Here is an 11,811-nt window from a genome sequence, read left to right as displayed (position 1 = left end):
ATCACAGTAGGAGATGAGGTTAAATAAATATTCTTTTTGTGTTATAAACTGTATATTCAAAAATGTCTGATGAATATTATTACTTACTTATTTATCGATATATTTCATTTTCATTCTTTTTAAATAAATAATAAATAAATAAATATCATTGGACTCACACACGGTCATTTGATTCCAAACTAAGCAGAGCTTGTACTATGGTAACCAAATGACTGATAAACATACTTATATACTTCTAAATACATACTTAAACAGATACATTGACATCCAGGCTCAGAACAAATAGTCGTGCTCATCACACAAAGATTTGTCCCGAGTGGAATTCGATAGGACAACTCCCGCTCTAAGAATTGCTCTTGTATCGCGGGGACTATTATATATGTTGGGACACTTATTAAGAAATAAAACGTTATTTTTTTTTAAACTTGTTGACTAGACTTAGTAGTAGTACTTACTTCCGTAATCAATTCCGAATTTTAAGAAATAGCTCTATTCAGAAGTAGCCAAAAGGGACAGTGGCCATAATGAGTAATAGTCCATTAGCGAGTCGGTTGCCACACTGAGAATTAGCGTGAACCACTTTTTTTCAAGTCTGTACAAATCGTAAAATATATCAGCGGGATGAGTTGTCCGATTCAAAAATTGTACTAGGACAACTCATCCCGCGGGATGAGATCGAGCGGGATGAGTTGACCAAAGCCTCTCGTAGCGTTCGTTAAGATTTATTTTAGGCTATTAGCAACACAAAATAAAATATCATTAAAAGTTTGCTTTACCTTTACTCTGTGTTGAGCTTCATTATACATCATAATATATGATTATAAGCCTGAAATGATTGAAAACTGGTTCTATTTAAACTCCTCAAACAGTAAATAAAGTGATTTTAAATTTTGTATAAACTAAATAATTTCTAACGTTATCAGAATTATTTCAAAATAGTCAGTTATTCATTATAGCTCTTATTAAACTCAGAGTTCCAAGTAACATAAATATGAAACCTACACTAAGTAGGTCAGTAACAGTTTAGTTTGACAGTTGACACAATACACGAAACTAGAACAGCTAGCATTAGTTCGCTTTATTATAAAGATTAGATTTTAATACGTATAATTGGACTCTACATTTAGAAAAGCCTAGATAGAAATTATATCTTTTTGGAATCAAAATTCTGTGCCAATATTTGGATTAACTATAAACCAAATACTGTGTCAAATGCAATGTTAAATTTTATTCAAATAGGTTAGGTCTCTTTGACGTGAAAGCGATGTCCAATCATAAATGAAAAAAATGTCGTATAGATGGAATGTGTTGAATCAACCACGGTGAAAGTTAATATGTATTCTACTAATATTCTAAATGCGTAAGTTTGTGAGAATGTATGTATGTATGTATGTATGAATGGATGTTTGTTACACACGAAAATTCTACTGAACCTATTACGATAAAATTTGGTATATAGGTAGCTGAAGATTTACACGGGAAGGGTTTCCAGGCAGACGAAGTCGCGGGCGGCCTCTAGTGTTACTATAAACAGCAGTAAAATGTCTACTTAAGTTTGACATTGAAACTTATAATCTATCAATAATTACTGTCTTGTTATCCGTTACAAGTTTCCTCAAGAAGAAAGACAACCTTGTCAGTCATCAATTCGGCAAATACACACCTACAACTCGTGTTTTATGTGTTCACATCCCTTACTTCCCTTACGGATACTAAAATCCCTATCAAGGAGCGATTCTACTACACATGGCACAGTTTTATCTGATTTTTAGAACCGGGTTATGTGAGAGCTGCTCTAGTAAATGCTCAGCTTTCTTCACGATGTTTTCCTTTGCAAAGCTCTGAACATTCTGCGTTTCATTTACCGAAGTGAAAGTGAAGATTTGAAAATCGTCCTAGCTTCTAAACGTGGTAGAATATTTTGCTAAAGCATTGCAATCACAAGGACGACTCCCTGCTCCTATCGACTACTTATGGATTTTTTTTAAATGGAAACCTGATCAACGTCTCTATTGAGTGCCATAGGCATGTTTTGTACATTTCAAATGTCAAATTCTTGACACCCATCAGAACCTCTCGATAGCCAGCCAATTGTCGAAAATCGATAGTAGTAGGCAATCGCCCGCGTGAAAGTACGTAGCTTAACGTTTGATACTCCGTAAGTCCTAACAAATGTTTATTTCAAAATTTTCAAAGCGCCTTGGTTAGTGCAGCTATATTTTTTTCTTTACGGGAAATCCAAGTGACAAACAATTCAAAAGGGCCACAAATACAAACCTCTCATACTTATGACTTTATAAAAAAAAATAAGTACACAGCCAAACTAAAACATCAACACACTAATGCGAAAATCAATATTACATAATACAAACACAAAATGTCGTCAATATACTAAGTCCATCCCTGCATTATTTACCGTTATGTAATTAGAGTACATATCAAACAATCCCCGAGACACGTCAGAGAGACACGTCCGTCAATATTGTAGCATGCATTAGCTCATTTCTCCGGGGCACTTATACGACAATTAGGATAACAATCCACATAAGTGACGTGTACAATTCACCTCGGTTAATAACGTGTTATTGGGTGGCCTGATTATTATGTTGCAAATTGATTGTGCCATATTTTGGAACATAGATAGACAATTACGTTTTAGATTCCAATGTTTGTTTTGATGAAGTTATCGTAAATTTACGAATATATTCACTTTAAAATTTGCAAGTGTGAAAAGATTTCTTTAAAAAAGTACCTATCCTATAAATTCAAGATTATATAGTACCCATGTTAACTTATTATTTGCAAAGTTTTATAAAAATCTATTCTGTAGTTAATGCCTCAAAAAGAAAATCGCAAACGTTTCTTCAATCCTCACAAACTTTCTCGTTAATTATAGTAGTAAGATTTATTTCTGTACATTTCTTAAACTAGTACCTAATTAGCAGTAGTAATTTGAGTCAAGAAATGTCCTTCAATACAGATTTAAGTTCAAGGCCTCCGAGCCTTGAAACGGAGGGATGAAATCTCTGCCAATATGTACGAATATGTTTCAAGATATCTTCAAGACCCTACTCGAGTGAATGGGGCCATTAAGAATTTCGGATAAGACGTACAGGTACAACACTATGTTTTACTCGCGCATTCTTTTTTATGTAACAAACGACCGATTTGTAATACTTTTTTGGGTTCTTTTTCCTAGTTACTCATTATGAGAATTATGCGATTCAAAAACTAAATATTTTAATGTCACAGCAGAACTAGCGTATCTTGTTTCACGTTTACTTTTGAAACTTGCAAAATTATAACAGTCATCTCTTTTTGAGAATCAAAAGAGTGTCGCTATTTGCATGGCCAAAAGCACAAAAGGACTATGGAGAGTGAGTTAATAGAAAGAAATAGAGATTACCATTAACCAAGGCATTCAGTAACCCATGGGACCGCATTTGGATTCCATGCAACACCCTTTGAAGATTCGGATACTCGTTACCGAGAGTCGGCTTAGCCGTTTTGTAATCCGTAACAAACAAACGTAAAATAAAACTTTCCAGTTCGTAAGTTTCTAGTACGAATTAGCTGATGGTTATTTCCTAAAGTAGTTCATAGATTCGTTGTTCATTTGCCCCGTTTGAGTTAACTACGTAATTGTTGCTGTTTTCTTACGGCTATTTATATCGGTCCATTGTTTACTTACTAAAGAGAAGCGTTATCTATCATTGGATTATTACTTTTCCATAACTCATCCACGTATAACAATTATTACCAAAATCCGTATAAGATACATCATGGCCGTTGTCATACGAAGAATATTTTAGATACAAGTTTATCATTTACAATATTTCAATAAAGACCATTCTACGTGTAAACAAATACAAGTGTTGAACTAAAACATGAGTCCTATGTTAGTAGCAGTATTGCTGACGTCATGGTCAACAATTTTCAGTCGAGCATTCACAGAAATTTTCCGAGCGAGATAACAGTGCTTTTGTACTAAGCTCAGAATAAATACTAACCAACGTATGCGGTTGTTGCGAGTAAATAATGTATGCGAGGAATCTGAGATGGCTGCTATCAGAAATTTTATGGAGTGTAGGATTAAGATGTCGATAGCCGCATTGAAATGTCATATATTATATCTGCCAAAAGTTTATACGAACCGATTGTGAATTACGTATATAAAAATATACGTATCATACGTATGATTTTTAGCTATAGTTTTATAAAGTTTAGTTTTTTAGTTTTATAACGCAAGTAACTAAGTTGTGTAGGTCTGATAGCTAGCTACTCCATGTAAAATGATATGGTATGTAACTGGTATTCAGGTGCATCTGGTGAGACTGGAAGCTGACTTTGACATAGTTGGAAGGAAGGCTAGGCTGTTATAACTATATTATGAAGATACTAGCTTTTACTCGCGACTTCGTCCGTTTTCCTTAATTTTCCCTTGAGAATGCGTCATTTCCCCGGGGTAAAAAGTAGCATAAATTGGTTCAGTAGTTTAGGCCTGATTGAGTAACAGACAGACAGACAGACAGAGTTACTTTCGCATTTATAATATTAGTATGGATTTTACTCTAGTTTCATTCAACGGTGATTGACCTAGGCTGGAATAATTCGTATAGTATTTCAAGGACTTAAATATTCGACTAAATATATATTTTACTTTATAGCTTAGCAAGTTGTGTTAATAAAATATTCACTAGAAAATTTTGTGTGAACAGCCTCTCCGCCCATATGTTACATGTTAGCGCCATTGTTGATGAATTCCATACAATAAAGCTTTCAGCTCAGACAAAGACGTGTTCATACTTTAAATAAAAGCTGGAAATATATGTCTCTAGGTTGTTGTGTAGTCCTTCAAAACGTATGAAACGGTTTAACAGACGGAGCCACTGAAAAAGATTAGTAGACATATTCAATGTATAAAAATATTTCGAAAATCGTATCGATGCTTTATACACAGACCGTATTTGTATTGTTCCCTCTAAAATGTTTTCTTTTTTCGTTCACCTGGTGCTGAACAGTTTACACAATTTTCGTTTAAATTGAAAAAAATGTGTTGACTTAAAATATTTAGACTACTAAACGAGTCGTGGAATTCTAGAGAGTTTCGTAAACAACGTTTGCTCAATAAAATATTCTTATACTTCAACAAAAGTCACTTACATAAATTAATTTGATTTTTTAAGGGCTTCGTCCTCAAATGTACTTCAAAGGCGGACTTTGTTTCCCTCAATGGCTCTTGATAATCGAGATACTGTTATAAGAGAAAGAAAGTTCTTTAAATACACAAAAAATGCTTTTCGAGAACTTTTATTAACTCATTTTCCACTTCGTAACGAGAGATCTCGAGCTCGGGAAACGGCTAAATTCCTTTTATTATCTACTTGAAACGTTTATTAATTTACTCATACCTAAAGTTACGAATGCATGAAAGGGATATTTACATGTATTCATATCTGTCCACTTTTAAAGTTTATAAGAAGAGGGGGCTATTCAGAATTCAATCCAAGTACGTGATGCAAAATAAAACCCACATAATAACTGATAACCATGCCAACAGTTTTATTTCATAATTTAGATTTACTATGACTAGTCTACCTAACTAATAAAATGTTAAAGTTACAATCGTCCTACTATGTAGGCACTACGAACTACATCTAAGTTTCTAGCTATCATAAGCGAACAGTCGTAAATTTAAGCATCTATTAACATTATAAATATTTAACTAATTAATCCAAATTTAGAATTTTATTGTTCATTTCAATGGTATACTCTACCTACCTAAGTCTATAATCTAGGATTACTTTAAATGATCTAACGAAAGTTTACGACTTTTTGCCATACCCAACAAAATGTTGTCGGTAGAAGCTGTTGTTGAATTTTGTAATATATCATCTTTGCTCGCCATTGAGTGGTAATCGTTCATTTCCGACCACGCTGGGTCGGACTTGGCTATACGCTTTCTTTCTTTAATTTTTGTATACAAAAGAACGGAAACCATGATGAAGAATACAACAAACCCTAACGAGCATCCGACGATTAGGCCCATTCGACGGTTTAAAATTGATGATATTGCAAATTTTTTAGCTTGCTTGACTTTAACAATCGACGGTTTTCTAAATGTGTTGAACGAAACGCATTCACTAGACGGAGATTGCATAAGTATCGCCGCCGCAACATCTTGAGTTATTCTTGCTGTAGAATTGGAACTATCGTCGATAGTTTTGTTGACTTCCGCTACGATTTCATCTTCATAGTCCACCGGATCCTCAGATAGGGTAATAACGCAAACGACGTAATTAACATTTGGTTCTAGATCTCGGATATGAACAGAAACGTCACTCTTTTCTAAATATTTTGACTTTACCTGAAAAAGAATTCATTTGAAGATCTTGTTCAAACACTAAATCTAATCAACTGCTTGAGCAATACTCACATCAGTATTTCCATCTTCGCCGTAGTATAAAATCTGCAGGGCTTTGATTGCCGTACGATTTCTTATGAACCAGGACACAGAGACTGAGTTATCCTTATGTTTGTCTACAGATAACTGAGATATAACCGGAACATCGCATTTCTCTCGTGGATATTCATCATTAAAACATGTGACGGCGCTTGCCTTTATTATTTTAGGATGATCTTGAATCCACACCCACGCATTGTCTTTTTGGCAGCTACACAAAATCACATTATCTGTAAAAATAATATTTATGAAGGCTTACTGGAATACAAATGTCATATTACAGTGTACAGAAAAATACAGACCTTTTATAGATATATCCTGTATATGGTTTTCGACTGAAGTCAATAGTTCAATCGGTATAGTTTGAAGTTTGTTATGTTCTAGATCGATTTGTATTATCTTGTTCAAATTCCTGAACGCTGTTACTGATATATATTTAATGTTGTTGTAGCTCAAGTATAGCACCGTCAACTCTTTTAGGTTTATGAGATCTTCATTGAGAATATTTTGCAACTTGTTGTAAGAAAGATCCAAGAGTTTCAGATTACTCAACTCTTCGGCGAAGGTTTCCATTGATTCGATGTTATTATTTGATAAACATAATGTCCTCAACTTAGTTAGCCCACGGAAATTGCTCGTTTTGAGTTGGGAAATCCTATTATGGCTCAGATCTAAATTTTCTAAAAAAGATAACTTGGAAAAGGGACTTACAGATAGGCGTCGGATTTTATTGAATTTGAGATAAAGATGTTGTAAACTCGTAAATAATTCAAATGTGATATCGTCAACATTGGTCATGTTAGTGGCACATATATGCAATTCGTATAAATTGGCAATGAGCGTGTTATTATCGAGTCTGTTAGAGAATGACCAAGATACTACGGGGTTTTTGCTCAGATCAATGTTAATGAGTGACATGCCGAACTTCTTATAAGTCAATAAAAAATCGAATCGCACGATATCATTGTACGATATATTAATATTTTGTATATTTGGGAATATATCGAATATAAAGAGTGGAAGGTTGTCTAGTTTATTGTAACTAATGTCGAATAATATCAAATCTTGAAACTCTACTTTCTTGCTAGCAGTTAAAGCTCTAATTTCATTCTTTCGCAAAATCAAATACTTTAATCTTGATAACTTTTCGAAACCGCTAAGCTCTACTCTTGGTATTAAATTATCTGCAAGATCTAAACTTTCGACTTGTGTGAAATTTTGAAAAGTGTTGTATGGAACGTAATCTAAGAAGTTATTGCTAATGTTGAACTCTGAAACCGAGTTATGCATGTCAAACAATATAGAAGGAATAGTACTGATTATATTTTGTGCCAAATTCAGTCTCAACAAATTTTTGTTATGTTTGAATGTGCCTTCGAAAATGTGTTCAATATTGCAATGTTCCATGTAAAGAACTTCTAAAAGTGGAAGTTGAGTAAATGTTTCTAAAGGGAGATAGTCGAGAACATTGAACGATAAAGTTAAATATTTTAATCCAGGTATATTTATAGATAATAAATCTACAGATTTTAAAGAATTATTTTTTAATGAAAGTGTTTTTAAATTGTTCAATCCTAAAAATGTGCCATTATCAATACGCTGAACTTCACAATTGTCTAAATATAATGTACTCAGAGGCAACCCTTGCTGAAATACATTTTTGTGCAATATTTTTAAAGGATTAAATGAGAGATTCAAACTTCGTAGCTTCTTTAAAGTATCAAATGCCATGTCAAATATAAACATAATTGTATTATGTGATATATCTAAATCTTCTATCTCGCTTAAACCGAAGAATGTATAATTAGTAATATTGCTCAGTAGATTGTACTGTAAGTCTATATAACGTGCAGAATTTAAGTGCTGTAATGAGAAATCTTCTATAACCGAAATATCATTATTATTTAGCTCTAATCTCGTAACAAGACTTAAATTGCGGAACGTGTTCTTTGTTAAAAATTTTAGACGATTGTTTTTTAAGCTCAAGTAGTTCAATTTTTCTTGAGATTGTAACATAAAATTACCTATTAAAGATAATGAATTGGATTCTAAATGGAGTGTCACTAACTTGGAGCTGAGTTTTGGTAAAACGTCATTTAAAACTATGAGGTAATTATAATGTAGGCTGAGATATTTTAGACCGGTCATTTCTAAAAACGTCCCTGGCTCTATGAAAGTAATCTCGTTGTGGTCCAAGTATACTTCTTCTAGTTTTATAGAATTTACAAAATAATGCTTTGTTATCACTTTAAGTTTGTTGTTATTTAATCTAATTTCATTTAAGTTTACAAGGATTCCTAGAGTGTCATTATTAAATTCTGAAAAGTTGTTATTGTCTAATCTTATTTTTAATATATTCTTATTACTTATAAAAATATTATGTGGCACTTGATTCAAATAATTAAATTCTAGACTAAGCTTACTAAGGTTCTCTAGATTACTAAAGCTCTCACTATGAATGTTGCTTATACAATTCTTATCTAAATGTATTGCATTAATTTTCTTCGAATTAAGAAAAGAGTCTATTGGCACATCCAAAATATTATTATGACTTAAAATTACTTCCGTGAGTGATGGTAGATTACAAAATAAACCGTGTATGTGGTGCAGATGATTGTGACTTAGATCTACGTACTCTAAATATTGGTTGTTTTGAAAAATATTGGGGTTTAATATTTTAATTCTATTATGACTTAAATCAAGAGACTTCAAATTAATTAGTGAATAAAAGGCCCTATAATGTATACTGTTTATAAAGTTAAAATGAAATGACAATGTTGTTAGGGACGGACAAAATTTAAGGCAGTCTTCTGAAATAAATTCAAAATTATTCGAACTTAAATCTAGGTACTCCAAGGATATTAAATCAGAATTGTCGACTACGGGGAAAGAAGACATTTCATTCCAGGCAAGTCGTAAAGATCGAAGGTGCCTTAATTTTGCAAAAGCTTCTATTGGGAATGTGGTGAGGTTGTTTTCACTCAAATCAATCTCCGACAGAGTTAGCTCTAGACTAGAGAAAGCAGACTCGGATATATCGCGTATGACATTCCCTTTTATGTTGAGTTTCATTAGCGGAAGACCATAAAAACTGTAGCTCGGTATGTCCTCGATATAATTAGATGTGAAATCGATCGATATCAATTTGAGCAAGCCAGATAACGCTTTCTGGGGTATAATTTTGATTTTGCTTGATACGATGCTTAACGTTTCAAGGCACTTTCTGAGAGGCATAAACGTATCATCGCCAATGTCTTTTATGCTTGTTCTTGACATATGAATATGCTTTATGCAAACGCCTTGAGGTATAAAATGGGGTCCCAGAGCTTCTTCGTTGTCGTCGAGGTCGTAAACGGAAAGTGAATGTATGTCAGACACACTTTTAAGTGCATTTTTTATGTCTTTGGAGGCAGTATCTTGACAATCAAGAAACAAGCCTGAAAATAAATCCCTGATTAATGTAACGCCGGTACAACAAACGAGTGATAAACAATGAATCTGTCTTACCGTCTTCGAACGTATAACACGAGCATTTGTTAGTTTTTATTAAGTCGGGACACCCCAAGGTATTTTGAGCTCGCAAAACGGCGGGTAGAACCAGTAGTAGAGAAATAATTTGCAAAACGTCATGATCATTTTTCCTTGTCTTGAAGAATAAAACTTTTTTCATAGTTACATTATAATGATTTTTTTACATTTTATCTTTCCTTGTTATTCTACCTGAAACAAAGGAACGGTTTTGGTCACGTCCGTATCGAAGACAATGACGTATAACAACACAAATGTACCCTTAATTACGTACGAGCACGTAATATTATGTATTGCATTGTGAATGTTCGATGTAATTAATACGCCGATGTCTTATACTTGTAATGAGAACGCTTGAACAGCCTCGCAAGACATCGTGTGTGCAGTAATATGATTAATATGTACAATTGCTTAACTATGTCTTAGAATTTACTTATTGGGAACAATTGTCTGTAGAGAGGAAATCCATGTACCTTAACAATACAATAGTGGGTACAATGCAGTACTTGAGAGAACACAAAGACAAAATTACATCAGGCCTGTGTCTCACATTCAGTGGATATTGTTCTATTCAGTAAATTGAGATCATTCCTCGTATCGGCTAATACTAGAGCTTACCAATAAGAACGTCAATAGAGATTATAGCAACAGAATGCTACCACACACTCAAACTATTATACTAATATTTACATGCACTAAAAATAATTTAAACTTGTATTATTCAATACCAAAAGAATGGCTATAATGCTAAATATGTACCAACAAAAATATATTTGCCAAATTTATTCAAACAAAAAATATTAAATCTAAAAATAAAACTAAAAGAAAATTGAAAATACTTAGATTATCTGCTTCTGTATTTATACAAATAATATTATTGGATGAAAGTAAACATTGTGTTATCCAAATATAACTAAAAACAAATGGTATATTCCAATATTTACAAAACAAAAGTAAATACTGAAGCTACGAAAAAGATTATAAGTTGCTCACAATAATACACAATGTTCTAATAAGTTACTAGTTACGATAAAAGTTGTGATGAAATATTTATACACTCACCCAGTAAGCTTTTCCTTTGCGCTGACACACAACTGGCGGCTAATTACAAAACGGTGTTATCCTGGAGGACATAGAGTCCATTTTCGCGTCGTGGCCCTCTGGCGAGGGGCGAGGGCCGAAGTGCGCCTGTCTCCGACGTACTAACGTTCACCACGCGTGAAACAAGCTGAATTTCAATCACGTTTAAGTTTTTATCGGTTCTAGTGGCTTTAAATGTGCCTTAACGCGCAACACAGAACGCCTGGGGTCATTAGAAAGCTCGACAGAAGACTGCCGCGGCGGCGCGCGCTGGGTAGGTCACCGCCGTTGTTGCGGCACCCCCGACCCACTATTATTATACTTTTATGACGAATCGGATTTTGCTACCGAACAACCGGCTTTTTGTAGTGACGTGATCGTCTAAGTGTTTATCGTGAGCGTCATGACGTACAGTTTCGTGATGCTTCGTCACGTTTTGTATGTATATTCAAAAGTTTATAAATATTGTTCCGCAAATACTGGCCACCGCATTTCCTTTGTTACAGTACATCACACCGAATACACGGGATATAAATAAGTTATTCATTAATAATTTTGTGAGTGGATGAAAGGCTGAAACATTTTTTCGACGTTGGTTTTTATTTACCTCATCGGTTCGTAAGCAACAAAACAAAATGAAATGTCACAGAGTACAAGAATTCGTAACTTGGGAACAATAAAACGACAGAGTTTCGAACCCAACCTTGAGGTTTGACGTTGCACTGTCGAATAGTTGGCAG

The 11,811-nt window shown here is 33.8% G+C and overlaps 1 protein-coding gene across 2 annotated transcripts; it reads right to left on the bottom strand.

Annotated features, from left to right (window-relative positions):
- Window positions 1-5,520: 5,520 nt before the first annotated feature.
- LOC142973702 (uncharacterized) lies at window positions 5,521-11,331 on the bottom strand. 2 transcript variants are annotated; one of them, XM_076115661.1, is made up of 5 exons: window positions 11,054-11,331; window positions 9,971-10,183; window positions 6,766-9,900; window positions 6,437-6,693; window positions 5,521-6,367 (listed from the first exon to the last, which is right to left on the bottom strand). In XM_076115661.1, exons 2-5 carry the CDS (start codon window positions 10,131-10,133, stop codon window positions 5,801-5,803), a joined length of 4,122 nt encoding a protein of 1,373 aa, XP_075971776.1. In that variant the 5' UTR covers window positions 10,134-10,183; window positions 11,054-11,331; the 3' UTR covers window positions 5,521-5,800. The 2 variants fall into 2 exon arrangements, with proteins under 2 accessions (XP_075971776.1, XP_075971777.1); XM_076115662.1 differs by having other exon boundaries at window positions 9,971-10,179.
- Window positions 11,332-11,811: the final 480 nt, after the last annotated feature.

The sequence above is a fragment of the Anticarsia gemmatalis genome, chromosome 6, assembly GCF_050436995.1.
Source record: "Anticarsia gemmatalis isolate Benzon Research Colony breed Stoneville strain chromosome 6, ilAntGemm2 primary, whole genome shotgun sequence".
In the NCBI taxonomy this organism is placed as follows: Eukaryota; Metazoa; Arthropoda; class Insecta; order Lepidoptera; family Erebidae; genus Anticarsia; species Anticarsia gemmatalis.
This window is presented reverse-complemented; position numbering and strand designations above follow the sequence as displayed.

Bases quoted from the DNA above. Each gene is read 5' to 3' on its own strand.
- LOC142973702 (XM_076115661.1), bottom strand. From the start codon at position 10,133: ATGAAAAAAGTTTTATTCTTCAAGACAAGGAAAAATGATCATGACGTT. The intron at 9,901-9,970 runs GTAAGACAGATT...ATTTATTTTCAG, and splicing joins GTGTTATACGTTCGAAGACG to GCTTGTTTCTTGATTGTCAA. The intron at 6,694-6,765 runs GTCTGTATTTTT...TTATTTTTACAG, and splicing joins ACAGGATATATCTATAAAAG to ATAATGTGATTTTGTGTAGC.